Source organism: Syngnathus leptorhynchus, chromosome 10 (assembly GCF_054491065.1).
Source record: "Syngnathus leptorhynchus isolate UIUO chromosome 10, UIUO_Slep, whole genome shotgun sequence".
Lineage (NCBI taxonomy): Eukaryota > Metazoa > Chordata > Actinopteri > Syngnathiformes > Syngnathidae > Syngnathus > Syngnathus leptorhynchus.
This window is the reverse complement of record NC_141204.1, coordinates 990,708-1,004,577: the sequence shown is the minus strand read 5'-3', so window position 1 is coordinate 1,004,577 and position 13,870 is coordinate 990,708. Positions and strand designations below refer to the sequence as shown.

At 43.7% G+C, this 13,870-nt stretch overlaps 4 protein-coding genes and 1 long non-coding RNA gene across 8 annotated transcripts; 2 read left to right on the top strand and 3 right to left on the bottom strand.

Annotated features, from left to right (window-relative positions):
* The first annotated feature begins 22 nt into the window (after positions 1–22).
* Positions 23–1,332, top strand: LOC147049788 (transmembrane protein 229b-like). The gene is made up of 2 exons (XM_085922567.1): positions 23–55; positions 545–1,332. Exons 1-2 carry the CDS (start codon positions 23–25, stop codon positions 1,022–1,024), a joined length of 513 nt encoding a protein of 170 aa, XP_085778693.1. The 3' UTR covers positions 1,025–1,332.
* haao (3-hydroxyanthranilate 3,4-dioxygenase) lies at positions 1,095–3,611 on the bottom strand. Of its 2 annotated transcripts, none has more exons than XM_085921979.1 (10): positions 3,450–3,611; positions 3,293–3,371; positions 2,797–2,880; positions 2,573–2,679; positions 2,352–2,441; positions 2,237–2,280; positions 2,015–2,160; positions 1,822–1,899; positions 1,635–1,717; positions 1,095–1,563 (listed from the first exon to the last, which is right to left on the bottom strand). In XM_085921979.1, exons 1-10 carry the CDS (start codon positions 3,536–3,538, stop codon positions 1,491–1,493), a joined length of 873 nt encoding a protein of 290 aa, XP_085778105.1. In that variant the 5' UTR covers positions 3,539–3,611; the 3' UTR covers positions 1,095–1,490. The 2 variants fall into 2 exon arrangements, with proteins under 2 accessions (XP_085778105.1, XP_085778107.1); XM_085921981.1 differs by having other exon boundaries at positions 1,106–1,563; positions 1,831–1,899.
* A 314-nt stretch (positions 3,612–3,925) lies between these two features.
* Positions 3,926–6,020, top strand: mcfd2 (multiple coagulation factor deficiency 2, ER cargo receptor complex subunit). 2 transcript variants are annotated; one of them, XM_085922153.1, is made up of 4 exons: positions 3,926–4,082; positions 4,445–4,616; positions 4,732–4,891; positions 5,232–6,020. In XM_085922153.1, exons 2-4 carry the CDS (start codon positions 4,462–4,464, stop codon positions 5,361–5,363), a joined length of 447 nt encoding a protein of 148 aa, XP_085778279.1. In that variant the 5' UTR covers positions 3,926–4,082; positions 4,445–4,461; the 3' UTR covers positions 5,364–6,020. The 2 variants fall into 2 exon arrangements, with proteins under 2 accessions (XP_085778279.1, XP_085778278.1); XM_085922152.1 differs by having other exon boundaries at positions 3,996–4,111.
* A 214-nt stretch (positions 6,021–6,234) lies between these two features.
* On the bottom strand, positions 6,235–7,528 carry prop1 (PROP paired-like homeobox 1). Of its 2 annotated transcripts, XM_085922449.1 has the most exons (3): positions 7,450–7,528; positions 6,654–6,883; positions 6,235–6,570 (listed from the first exon to the last, which is right to left on the bottom strand). In XM_085922449.1, exons 1-3 carry the CDS (start codon positions 7,526–7,528, stop codon positions 6,235–6,237), a joined length of 645 nt encoding a protein of 214 aa, XP_085778575.1. The 2 variants fall into 2 exon arrangements, with proteins under 2 accessions (XP_085778575.1, XP_085778576.1); XM_085922450.1 differs by lacking the exon at positions 7,450–7,528 and having other exon boundaries at positions 6,654–6,818.
* A 205-nt stretch (positions 7,529–7,733) lies between these two features.
* Positions 7,734–11,873, bottom strand: LOC147049784 (uncharacterized). The gene is made up of 3 exons (XR_015067437.1): positions 11,701–11,873; positions 11,162–11,339; positions 7,734–8,312 (listed from the first exon to the last, which is right to left on the bottom strand). It is a non-coding gene; the product is annotated as an uncharacterized LOC147049784 (long non-coding RNA).
* Positions 11,874–13,870: the final 1,997 nt, after the last annotated feature.

The window sequence follows — 13,870 nt, the reverse complement described above, 5'->3', positions numbered from 1 at the left end:
AGGATGGAGGCGCGCCGAGTACATGAGAGGAGAGCACAAGGTGGTGGCCACTCAGGTGAGATTTACGGACGTTAACTCAATCTTAATGACTGCTCATGTTCATACTTGGTGTATTATTTATTGGCAATGGCAAAAAATAACGGATGCAGCTTGAGTCATTGTATTGTGGTTAAATGTGTGTCAAGGAAATACAATGAAGTTGCAATGAAATGTGCCTCATCTGTTTTAGGATGAGAAAAAAAAGAAAACTGGTTTGAGTTTGAAATGCCAGTGCGCTTTTTTTTTTGAAGTCTTTGATTGGCTAAGGTCACCTCATGTCTTTTTAATCCTAATTAGAGAAGGCACACAAGATTGTCAGTCCTTGAGCCGACGATATCTTCCTGAAAAGCGCACCGAGACACAAGCTGTACTCCTTTTTGTTTTATTTTGATACATTTGTATCTGGAATGGAACACAAGCAAAGCACAAATCTTGACAGTGTGATCCCATGCTGTGTTGGAGCCCAAAATGTTGGAATGGATGTTGTTTTTCCACAGCGCACTAACCAGCTTCTCTCGGTGACCCAGGCGAATTCTGTGACAGGGTTCCCGCGTGTTCCCTCTCTGCGTTGGCTCGCCTCTACGTGTACGCGTTGCACGGCTGCCTCTGTGAAGTAACTTTCACTGCTGTGCTGGACTGGTGCAGCATCCAAGACAGGAGGATGATGGGATACAGCAGCCTTTGGGCGCTGCCCATGTATGCCACTGCAATCTATCTGATGGAGAATCTGAGAAGCTGGCTGCTGACTCATCATCAGGGACTCTCCGTGCGTCTGATCATTTACACGCTTTTCATCTACCTGTGGGAGTTCACCTGGGGCAACGCGCTCAGGCTGCTGGGGGCTTGTCCTTGGGACTACTCGGGTTATAAATACAATCTGGGAGGAGTGGTGACTTTGGAGTATGCGCTAGCTTGGGCGCTTGCAGCCTTCTTAGCGGAGCAGCACGTGATCAAAAATACTCTGAGGATAAGAATGTGCGAGTGAAGGTTTATTGCTACCGTTTGGGCTTCCAGCAGCTGCTATCAGCAATTATTTGGGAACAAAGCACATTAAAGCAAGTTTATGATTCCCCCTCCCATTGTTTTTATATGCAGTCATGTTGGACTCATTTCCCATTTCCCGGTTTCTGGATCTATGTTTTGTTTTTTGTTCTAAATCGGATTGGAGATGACATCTCATCAAAAATGGCGACGGCATTTTGATCCAATCTACCAATGCGACTTTATTGTGAAAGCGTTACAAGTATGTCAATTGTGACATGGTGTGTACAATAAACACATGAAATAATATAATTCGTATTTGTGCGGTATTAGTTGAATGAAACTAGTGTCGGCCCATTCATTTAATATCGACGTCACACAGGTCAGGTCACATTTGATGGGCAATTATGCAGTCATACATTTTCCATGATTGCATTTTTATGTCTGAAGACTTTTTGAGTGAGGTGTGATCAGTGTCTTTTCCGCTCAGGGTTTTGAACCACAACCAGTGCAACAGTCTGTACATCTCTCTTCCACTGGTACCTACGTGAGAAGAAAGAACCAATGATATGCTCCGTGTAAATTGATTGAATGATTGCGTGTAGGCTACTGACTGTGTGTGCTGGGGAATGAGTAAACTGTCTCCGGCAGAGAGCTGAAAGTCCTGCTCATTCATGGTGACCGCTGACGATCCCTCCTGACAGAAGGGGAGACACAATCATAGTGAATTTTGCAAAATGTCACAAAAATGGGCAAAAAGTTCCATGTGTAAAATCATTCGTACGTCATCTATTTACGTACAGAACATACCAGTTGCCAAATCCATACGTCACTTTGTGGCGAGGGTGCCTCAGACAAACCAGGTCCAAACATAGTTACCTGTCAGGGTTACAAAGAACTTCAATTTCATTTTTATACTTACGAGATAGCAATGTATCAATGTAAATCGCTTTGATTGTTGTCATGAAAATGTCCCATCCCTGATTGTATGTACCTCGGTCTCAAACTGTGCTCCAAACATGTTAATGGGGCTGCCGTTGGCAAGGAATGCTTTTTGTTTTTCCAGCCAGGACTTAAAGCAGAATGGCGACATCACGTTCATGTTGTTCATCTGGAATGGAGGATCGCTGAAGACTTCATCTAAAAAAAAAATAATAATAATGACCATCAAATTCTGAAAAGGCTAAGCAATTGCAGATGAGAAAGAGCAGCTCACTCGGATCAGGTTTCCCCGTCTTGTACTGCACGGATGCCATGAACCTGATCATAAAAGGCATTTGATCTTAAATCCAGTCTGACCAGCGTGGAAACATGAAATGAGCTTTTCTTACTGTTGGATTATCGGCACCAGCTGGGTTCCGAGATTTTGGCAGTAGAACCATTTCTCATACAGGATGTCAGTTGTGTTGTCAACATAGTACCTGAAGGCACCAGCACATGCTGGTGTCTACATGATGACTTTAAAGCACACACATAGTAGAAGAAAATCATGCAATACAAAATCTTCATCTCTTATTCCTTCCATTTCCAAGTATGCAGGTGAATGCATCACCTGAGACAGTCGGTCTCAGCGAGCAGCCTTTTCCTCTCTACTACCAGTCCGACCGTGTTGGCCTGTCTCTGAGGGGAATGGGGGATCCGAGCGGGCAGCAGAAACATCTGAAAATGAAACTTAGCAATGGAACTGCTACATATCAGCATCTCATAAGATCAAATCCAATCAGGTGGAAGGCCTATTTATCCTGCATTTTTGTTCCAAGATGCTATTGGGCTCACCTCTCCCTCCTTGATGTGCACATCCTTGCGCTTGCCGTTTTCAATCACCTTCAGACACATGTCCCCCTTCAACTGGTAGAAAAGCTGTTGGAAATACAGTATACAATATTGCCGCAACCTATTGTAACTTTCATACAAAGTTTCGTACAACTTCTGCCTGTCATGTGAGCACTATTGATATTCTATGGAGCTGCCAGCTGACTACCATCTTCACTACAAGATCGCAACACCGCAGGATCCAAATGCTATACAGACAAAGGTTTTGCTCAAAGTGGTTGATCATTCAATAATAATGCAATAATAATCATAATAATAATGCAACATCAGACTACAGTTTGCCTTATGATGACCTGAGCAGGGGCACACTGCAGTATAGGTATCAACACACACACAAAAAAGACTTGTTATTTTACATTGTGGCTGAAGTGATAAAAAAAAAAAAAAAGTCTACCTGATTGTTTCTATGATCAAACAGTTATTTGCCAAATTGTCATACCTCCTCCCCTTCTTCTATATGGTAATCCTTCCTGGTATTTGGTCCTCCAACAAACATAACGTTTAACTGGGAAAAATGCCTGAATGAGATATCAAAACAACAATGAAACAAACAAGCATTCCATTTCTTGAGGATGTCGGAATCTCAGCTTACTCACATCAGCTTGTTGCAGACTGGTGGCAGGAAAGCATTCTGGTTCTCTGCTATCCATTTGTCCACATTCACAAGAAGGTGATTATCATTCATGATTTCAATCCTTGCCGCTTGCTGTATTATGCCACAATTTTCTCTGACTACATTAAGCAGCCTGACTTTTCCCTTAAAGTCCAAAATACAAAAGTAGGCGGTGGCAACTGGGAGGAGTTTTGGAGTGGTGAAAGGTCACTTGCATTTTAACAAGTCATAACAATTGTTACAGTTGTGCAATAATAATAATAATAATAATAATAATAATAATAATAATAATAATAATAATAATAACAGTCAACTTCGTGTCAAATGTCTTTCAGAATGAATAGCCTTAGGTTTCAATAGTGAAAATGTCCTAGTGATGCAATATTTCAGATTTGTCTGTAGATTTGTTTTTTACAGCGTCAAAAAGCGAATGAAAAGGCAGCAAAATATATGGAGGTGTATATCTTGTTTTACTTAGTCGTCTTTGCCAACCTCAACCAATCACAATACGATGTCGTGTACAAGGTGGAACTACGGCAAGCGGTTAGGTTTGGCAAACCTTTGAAGGTTCCTGGCTACTAAACACGAAGAAGAGGAACAGTCAACTTGGAGTCAGGTAAAAGAAAAATCTCGTGCAGCTCTGAGGTTATTATTTATTGAAAACGAATTCCACTGCAATAATGTGTGCCGCAAATAATCTATCCGTGCGAGCTGCTGCACAAGCTTGATTTGCGGCAACGTCATTGCTGTCAATGTTTGCCGTGCATGGGATGGCACATTATGCAAACACTTTTTGTCTGTGCTATTCAACTTCTATTCAGCTTCAATTCATAGAATAGAATTTTCCTATGCTTTCCAGCTATGAACAAAGATGCACACTGTGGCTGGGAATCAACGTTGAAGTTGATATAACTAGCAAATCATTAACAGAAGTCTTTAGTTGAGTGATTTTTCTTGTGACTTTTCCTTCCCCTGCAGGTGTCTGTTGCCACAAAATGAACCATCACAGTCTCCTCCTTCTCTTGTCCTCCTGTCTTGTGTGTCACGTGGAGGCTGAGCATCAGAGACAGCCGGCCCCCATCGTGGAGAGTGCAGCTCACCTCTCCGGCGGCCACGGTCGCCTTGACAAAAACATGATCCAGGATCAAGAGTGAGCCATGCTTCCTTCCTTCCTTCCTTCCTTCCTTCCTTCCTTCCTTCCTTCCTTCCGTATTGCACACACCCAGCTTGCAGTGTGCAAAAACAATTTGTCTCTTGTCTCACAGCCACATTATGGAGCATTTAGAGGGTGTGATTGACAAACCAGAGAAAGACATGTCACCTCAGGAACTTCAGCTTCATTATTTTAAGATGCACGATTATGATGGCAACAACCTGTTAGATGGGCTGGAGTTGGCCACAGCCATCACCCACGTCCACAAAGAGGTAGGAGCTCAACCCCTATTTTTGGTGGAATTAATCACGAATAAGTCTTTCGGGGAAGGGCTTAAATCACAGTGCAATTGAATGAATGTCAATTATTTGTGACTTTTTGCAACGCGAGAGCTTGCCCACAATGCCTGGTATCTATCTCCTGCAAATAGCAGGTGGTCCACTGTACATGTATCGGGAATTGTTATGTTATTTCATTGTCTATAGCTTTATTTTGATTTTAATTCCAAGTGACTCAGCTGAGCGGTAGGATGGCGTCAGAGCGCCCTCTATTGGCCCACTTGTGTTCACACGACTGCAGCTGCTTTGACATGTACTTTTGTTTGTTGTTTAGGAGAGAGGAGAGGACAGCAAGCCAATAGGAGAGGAAGATCTCATAAGGCTGATCGATGACGTTCTGAGGGACGACGACAAGAACAATGACGGTTACATCGATTATGCCGAGTTTGCCAAATCGCTAGAGTAATACGTCACCCTGCACGATACTGTTTTCCTTTTTATGTTCGAGGGAGCTGCACAGACCATCGCAATGGCTCTCCACAAGAGTCTCAGTCACTTTTGTTGACTCTCAAACCTGCCAATTCAAAAGAGTAGAACAAGGAATGTAGCAAAATGTTCCATTCTTGTACAATTAGTGCCTTGTTAAAGGCTGATTGGCAGTTGTCTGCCACTGGGACAGTGAAGGCTTTCTCCAAAAAGCGCTGTATAATGCCGCAGCATGCAGCATTTTAGGCTGAAACTTGTATCTTGGTCATGAATGTCACAAGTATTCCGCATGAGCCAATGAGCGTGATGGTTCATCCAGCGGAAGACATGAATGTAACGCAGTGCTGCCTCTGTATCCATCGCTGAACAAGACTAGTCACCTTGCTGCTGTTTAGTTTGTCAACCCATGAAGCTAAGTTCACGCACAACATGCACACACACACACACACACACACAACTTCACATATAAGCTGCCTCGAGCTTTCAAATTGTCAAATTCATCTGTGATTTTTGATAATGTACAGTTTGTTATTCTATAAATATCTATTTTGTCATCTTGTATCGAAATATTTAAAAAATAAATGCATAATAATACTAGAACGTGAACTATTAAAATCTGTTATCAACAATGTTATTGTGTTCTTTTTATTGATTTTGCCGACACCAGCTAATATACACCTGAAATTGTGGGTATGAACACCAGTTGCACAATTATTGCTCAATAGTAAAAAAAAAAAAAAGATCGGATCAATTGAAAATATTCTCATCCAAGTCACAAATGAAACAAGACAGGGAACATGCATGTACTTGGGTTTGCTGATGCTTAATTTGAACTTGGAATTCTAAAATGCTTAGCTCCAGTGAGAGGAGGGCTCCAGGGGTGTCAAAGAGAACATTGTGGAACTCAGGTTGCTCCTCACATGACTGTACCATTCTTCATGGCGCTGCTGAGAGCTGGCCTGCGCTGTGACGGAAGGACACGGGCACGGGCTGACGGGACCTTGGGGGTACGCTCTGGCAGGCAGCACCGCACTGACGGGGGGCCCAATGGGGCCCAGGGGCTGGCCGTAATACTGCCGGGTCACGGACATGCTGCCCAGTAGCGCCCTGTGGCCCGACATCACGCCCACTTTCTGGGAGAGCCGCTCATGCTTGCGCTGTTTGGCTCTCCTGTTTTGAAACCACACCTGTTCACATGCACACAAGACGCAAATGGTGACTGACAATAGCAAGCATCATTTCGGAGCAAAAAAAAAAGCAGGTAAGGTACCTGAATGCGAGCCTCGTTGAGCTTGGTGATTCGGGCCAGCTCCTCTCTGTAGTAGATGTCGGGATACTGGTTCTGTCCAAAGGCCATCTCCAGATGTTCCAGCTGCTTGCGGCTGAAGGTGGTGCGGAGGCGCCTCCTCGCCGGGGAGGGAAAGGCTCGACTCCGTCGAGTAACACCCGCAGCCGCAGAGGTCTCACTCAATGACCCCTTGCTCAAGGAATCTCCAATCTCTGCTTTCAGGATGAACAAAGAGGCTGAGGTTTTTCTACCTTCACTTCAAGACAATTCCTCAGCTCCTGTTTCTTGCATTTCCCCAAGTCGGCATCCGGCAAAAAGCATGACTTAACTGGTTAGCTCAATGATGACTTTTTTGATAAAAGAGGGATTACCCAGACTTGATGGTTCCCACTGCCATGAGGCAACATGAGAGCCAGAGAGCTTTTGCAGCTCGTGAGAAAAAGATAGCAGAAAAGCAGGGATTTCATGCAGATTATTTACACAACCACCAGCAAAGGGACTCATTTGCCAGAGTGGGGGGACTCAGCTAACCACAAAAAAAAGTCGTCTGTGACTTGCTTGCATGTTAAATGGCATAGGCAATTTTTTTCATATAGACAGATTTAATGATATAAAAATAATACTGTATAGTATATATCATATCAGTGTCATAGCATTTATTTGATTGGGTTTAAATTTCTATTCATTGTATACAATCTATTCTAAGTGTACACTAAAATGTAATGAATTGAAACTAATTGCTGGGATAGGCAAAAGAAGGATTTGGAATAAAACCTACCTGTGGCCACGTTGGAGTACACGTCAGCACAGTCCTGGTGGCTTCTGGTTGCATCCCCTGTTACTTTGACTTGGGCCATCACTGCACCGTTCACTGATGGTCAGCTAGCGCTATGTGGCCATCCAACACTTGCATATATGCACAGCCCAGCCAGCCAGCCAGCAGCAGCAGCAGCAATGTCACGTGTCTCCTTACCTTTGTGTCTCCAGGTGTGGATGAGAGCCGAGGACCAACGTGACATAACTCAAATCTTCCACTTTTGACTTTGTTTGCCAGTTGTTTTTGCTTGCAAATCATTGGGGTCATGCAGTCAATTCTGATTTTTTTATGATCAAATGATTATAAATTGAGTTTGTTAGTTAGTTAGTAGTTGGGAAAGACTGACACATCTATTCGGCCACAAGGGAGCGCTGTACTATCAGAATGGGACGTAAAGCCACTGGAGCCTCTTCATTGGGCAATAAAAGCTTTTTCGAGAGACTTTGTGTCAAATTCGCAGAAAGAAATTGTGTGTGACAGTGATGCAATCTTTCACATATGAAGGATAAACGTGACTCAACCTTTGAACACAACTACCATCCATTGTGATCAAATATAAGAATCTGAATGATCTAGATAAAAAAAAAAACTATGGAGGGACCATGAAGTGCACAGAGAAAATCCACACCAGACTGAGGAGAATATGCAAATCCTCAGAACTGTGAGGCAGATGTGTGTAACCACTAGTCCATCATGCCACACTGGTTTCATCAAATTCTTCCAAAACATATGTCCATGTAGTCACGATATATGCTGATGTCAGCTGCCGTCATGCAAGTCACCATCTTTTGGTGCCCGTGGAGCCCACTTTTTCCATTTTCTTACTGAAAAAAACAATCAACACCATATTTAGCAGAAAGCACACAGGAGATCATTTTGCACTGTTTGAATTGGTGTTAGGGTTATTTTCATTGTACATAATGTATCAGATCATATGGAAGTCCTTCATTCAAGTCCAAACATGCTCTTGAGTCAAGCTATGCAATGCAAAGTTACTTTCGTTAGAGATCATGTTGTACTCATCATAAAGATGAAATGAACCACAATTGTTTTCAGATCAATTCCAGCCATATGTTGTGCATGCAGCTTTGACAGTTTTAGAACTGACGGATGGCAATGATCTAAATTCATAGGCCGTGCTCGTTATTCAAAAGATCTTACCAAGATCATTTCGGACTTGAAAAAACTAACAAAGGTTTTTTTCAAACTACGGTTAGGGTTTCAAACTAGGGTTTAAAACCAGGGTCGGGGCTTCCAAGTGGACAACTGCTGCTACCACCTGGACAATAGTTTGAGTCCTTATCATCAGAAATTTGTATTAAAATTGGTGTTATACGTACGTGTACATGCATGTTGACGTGCATTTCAGAGTTATAGCCCAACATCAAAAGCCTGTGTAGTTCAACACAAATTCAAGACATGTTTTCTGTTATCAGGCTACATGAAAAAAAAAAAAAAAGAAAAGTCAGAATCTCAACATCTTGAATACAGCAGGGAAGCCTGCAAGAGAGGAAACCACCGCAGCCACAAAGTACACGATAGAAACAGCAATTTGTCTTGGTTTAATCACTGTCCTAAACTGCATTTGAGGTCACGGACAGTTTGGACCAAGTCACTAGAGTAATGATGTGGAGAAGGTCGTTTTTTTGCCTATAGCAAAGAGGAATCATTTGGAATGTGCAATATTTTATCCACTAATTCTGCACGTGTTGTTCTCCAAGCAATCTTTCTTTCTTTCTTTCTTTCTTTCTTTCTTTCTTTCTTTCTTTCTTTCTTTCTTTCTTTCTTTCTTTCTTTCTTTCGATCAAATAACCTGCAGGATATTCAATACCTGGTGCCGGGTTACACACACACACACACACACACACACACACACACACACACACACACACACACACCTCAAATACTCCAAAGCATGCTGGCCGAGTCCATTATAGACACATTTAGGATTTTTTTTTTTCCTTACAGTTTCCTGGGACTGAACTGGGAGTGACCTGGTTGGCAGAAGTACAGATCCGATGGAAGGAATGTACCCCCCCTCCCGCCCCTCCCTTCTGATAATAGCCCCCCCCCCCCCTCTCAGACTCCGGCCCTCCTCATCCATCCGGCAGTCTTCTCGGCCAGCTGTGCGAGGCCAGAAATGGTCGCGTGCAAAGGATGCCTTTTATCTCTTGGCGCTCATGAATCCAATCCTGACTTTCAGCTGGAACTCACAACAACAAACAGCAAGAAGGGAAAATCATTGTGTCTGGCACACATCTCCATAATACATGCATCGATGTCTCCGCCGTCCATTTGAAAGAAAGTGGCCTGCTATTTTGGTGTAATCCTGCTAATTGCAGCAGTGATGACATAACTTCCTGGGCAAAGGTTCAAATAAGTGAGTGCAGTCTCAAAGTGGGAGGTCTCAAGCTGGATTTACTCAGCAGGTCCAATGGCAATAGCCTTTGAGTGCCTATTTCCACGTAGATTTCCAAGGACATCTATCCGACATGTCGCTATTCACATTTGGAATCATCGCAACCATTCCAATGAGCTTTTCTTTGATACTGTGCAATTTTGGGACTTATCATCACTACTCAAGGAAATAAGAGGAACAACTTTGGACACATTTCCATATGAACCAACTCAGCTTTGACAGTTGAACGGGAAATAGAAGCACAATGACTGGCTATGTCATTCAAGAAACATAACCACAAGGGTCTCTCTCTCTCTCTCTCTCTTCCACTTTGACGAAAATGTCAGCTTGATTGCAGAATGACATACTGTAGCTAATGCTAGCATGTGGCAACATGCCCTGCAAGAGGTTTTCGAGGTTCAGCTGTTTGGCAGAGAAGGCCCGTGGATTTGCAGAGCTGTCGTCTGGATGCCTCCTGCCCCAGACTCCCTCGGCGGTGTCCCCTTTCTTTCCCGGCAGCCTTTTATTGGCTTCCTGTGATCCTCAAAGGCGCTCCATGAGCTCATCCCTGCCACCCGGACTTAGAACCTATGTATGTATGTGCTACCGTAGGAAAGAAGCTGCGAGATCATCTTTTGCTTATCTCGTTTCTTCTGGAAATCACAGGTGAACCTTTCGGGTTCCACGGGTACCTGACCGCAAACTGACCAATTACGAAAGCCCCTCACATTCAATTATCAAATGAATGATATTACGGCTATGTTATGATTAGACATGTTCCGCCTTTGCTTGAGGCTTGGCGCGCACAGTGTGTCAAGACTCCAGGAAGTCAGTGTGCCAAAATCCACCGCGTAGCTCTCGGGGAAAAACCCAACATGATTTATGTACTCCGACGTGTTTTTAAACAAGATGCAGCATGTTCATTTTCTTATGTGTTGATAGGCAGATGAGGAGCAGCATTTACATGTGACTGACTGCATCACAAATAATGTCGTTATACAAATACTGAATATGGATTTTTGCAGAAGAACATTTGTGAAGTTTTTCTTTAATTCACCGGGGATTTTTGTTTTTCCAATGCTTTGTGAGCAAAGTTGACTCACTTGATGAATTTCAATTTCTTGTAAATCATCTCATTTTTTTCAGCCTTGTACATTGTTGTTGGTGTGTATGAGCGTGTTAGTATGTTGATCTACATGATGGGTCAGTGGTGCTAAACCCCGCTGTGATCCCCAGCATGCCAACCCTGACCTCACACCCAGCAGATGCACTCACTGGTATGACGTGCCTCCACGTGCGTCTTAACACAAATGTTGTACTCGAAGCTTCAAATTGATTTGCTTTCTTTTCTTTGGGGTTTGGAGTTGTCAAAAGTATCACCAGATCTCCATATTCCGTTTTTGCACACAGCTCAAGTTCCTGATGGTGCCAGCAGCAGCCACACCCAGAACAGCTGGAATGGGGACAGAAGCGCACAGATGGGAGGGAAAGAACTGAGTGTCAACACAGCTTACGCCGCCACCGCACTTGGAGAACATGCAGAGGATACATTGTTAATGCTGTGCGGTTGTGGGCTCTAAAAAAGAAATTGGAGGCCACATTCCAAATCATTCATATTTGTTATATAAAAAAAAAAAAAGTTACAACAATGCAGCCATTTATGGAGCAGATAGGGAAGCTTTTATACTGCGTGGGACTCATTTCACATCAGACAATGCACTGTGACAACTCAACTAAGCTTTCCTGTGATCCGCCCTTAGCAAATAATCATGCATGTTTCATTCACTTTCTGCTGCAATATGTGGTTGACTCACATCCGCGACTTGTGAGCAATCCCGGCTGACGACAAGGCCCTCATGGTTTTAGCCATTTGTTTGACCCACAAAGAGTCAGAGTTCGGTGGAAACGAGGCCACGATCCGACGGACAGGCCGGAGCGGGGCGCTGGAAGCACGCTCCTTAAAAGCAAGCCTGTGGGGATGGATGGATCAGCCACACCTGTGGGGACGGATGGATGGATGGATGGATCAGACACACCTGTGGGTCCTCCGCCGATCTGCTCACGGCTGCCCCCTGTGGGAAAGAGGAAAAAACCCTCCCGGAACCTGACAAAGGCGTTCTATATAGGTCACGCCAAAATCACATCATGGCTATTAAGGGTTAGGGTTATGATTCAGTTTTACAACATTTGTCCAGCTTCCTCCCACTTTCATCTTTCTGTCTGACGTATGTGCACTCGTTGCCAGCAATGAGGCACTCTAAATGAGTACTGTCAGAGGAGTTGACGTTTCGCTGAGTACGGCAGCGCTGCTTCGCTTTGTCCTGTTTTAGCCGAGCCCCAAAATGCAGAGAATTGAATTGCCAAAGTTTAGAAATGTCTTAATGATAAAGAAAATTAAAAATCAATAAATGAATTGACTTAAAATGACGCCATTCACTGCCACATGGTTCAAATCTCCCATTCAAATGTTTCTAACAACACTATCTTTCATGTCGTATGTGTGAAAATTGGGAGCAGTCGTGACCTCTGACCTATTGCCGGCGTTCTGTATCGGACTGCCTAATTGAGGCTGTGATGTCACCCTAAATACACAACGGGCAGTGCTGGAAGAAAAAAGGCTGAAAAAAGAACTGCCTAGAAGAATAATTATATGAGAGAGGGAGGGAGGGAGTGAATCAGGAAATAGCTTTTGGGTTGGGAAAGTCAAGAGTTCGAAGGAGCACTGAAAACACAATTTGGAGAAAGGGAATGCAAATAGCAACCCCCCCTACACACACACACACACACCCCTTTAAAAAAGCCTGGCATTTCAGCCAGTGGTCAGCAAAGAAAGCATGCACTCCCCCTCTTGTGCTTTTCTTTCTTTAACTTTCCTCCACTAAACTCATTTCCATCCACTCCTCCGCCTTCTTTTCTTTTCTCTATTATCCCGTGTGTGTGTGTGTGTGTGTGCAGTTGGTTGGCAAGCGCTGGTGTCTTTCCTCTTCCCTCACACATTTGAATGGGTATCTTCCCAATAACCTTTTCAGAGCAGGAAATTTCAGCACACCACATTGCGTGAGCAGAGCTGGAGGAGTGCTCCATTCTTAGCTCGGCGCTGCTGAGTGCCAGGGTGTGTGTGTGAGACTTGGAAAAGGGGGAGGTGAACTGGAGTGGCAGCGGTGTCAGTTTGTGTTCCACAGTTCCAGCCCTCAGTCAGCAAGCCCTTCTTTCGGCTTTTGTTCAGGGTGGTAACGGCCAAGCGCTGCGCCATAACCTGAGGAATCTTAGCGCATTTCACTCCATTGGCAAGAATGGAAACTCCTCTCCATGTCCACTTTTCTCTTCCTTCTCCTCTTTGAAACAAGCAACCTCGGTTTTAGGCCCGCCTGCGGTTGAATTGCAAAAATATTTGCTGCTATTCTCTCTTAACAAGGAGCATTATTTTTAGCCACTGTGCCGAGTTGTGTCATTTCCTGTCGTGCTGGCCGCAAGTTAAGACTCAAAGGCTCAGTGGCTCTATTCTTTGCTTCTTAAAATGTTGTCGTTTGGCAAAGTCAAGTTAAATAAGAGCTTTTTAACATTTGACCTGGCAACTCAATACAAGGCAGGCAGGCAGACAATGTTTGTAGAGTAGACTGACTCTTCAAATAGTATACATTGAACAGGGAGCAGAATGTGCGTATGCATCGGAGCAGCGTGGCCCACATCATGGCAGCAGCTGCTGCGTGTGAGAGTGAAATAAAAAATGGTGGGCTGTGATCAATCACACGGTCCCAAGTTGGACCCATGTGGAATTTGGTAGATGCTGAATATTTCTCTTTTTAGAGCTTCTTAATGATTTTGAAGTTAGCGCCAAAACGCAGCGCCAGCCGATCGAGCAACTTCTTTCTGTTGCTATTGTTGTTGCCAAAACACATCCAAACACCCAATTTTGTTGATTGAATCATTTCTGCAGACATAACAGAATTAGATGCATTTCAGATTTCCACTCAATGAATTAGG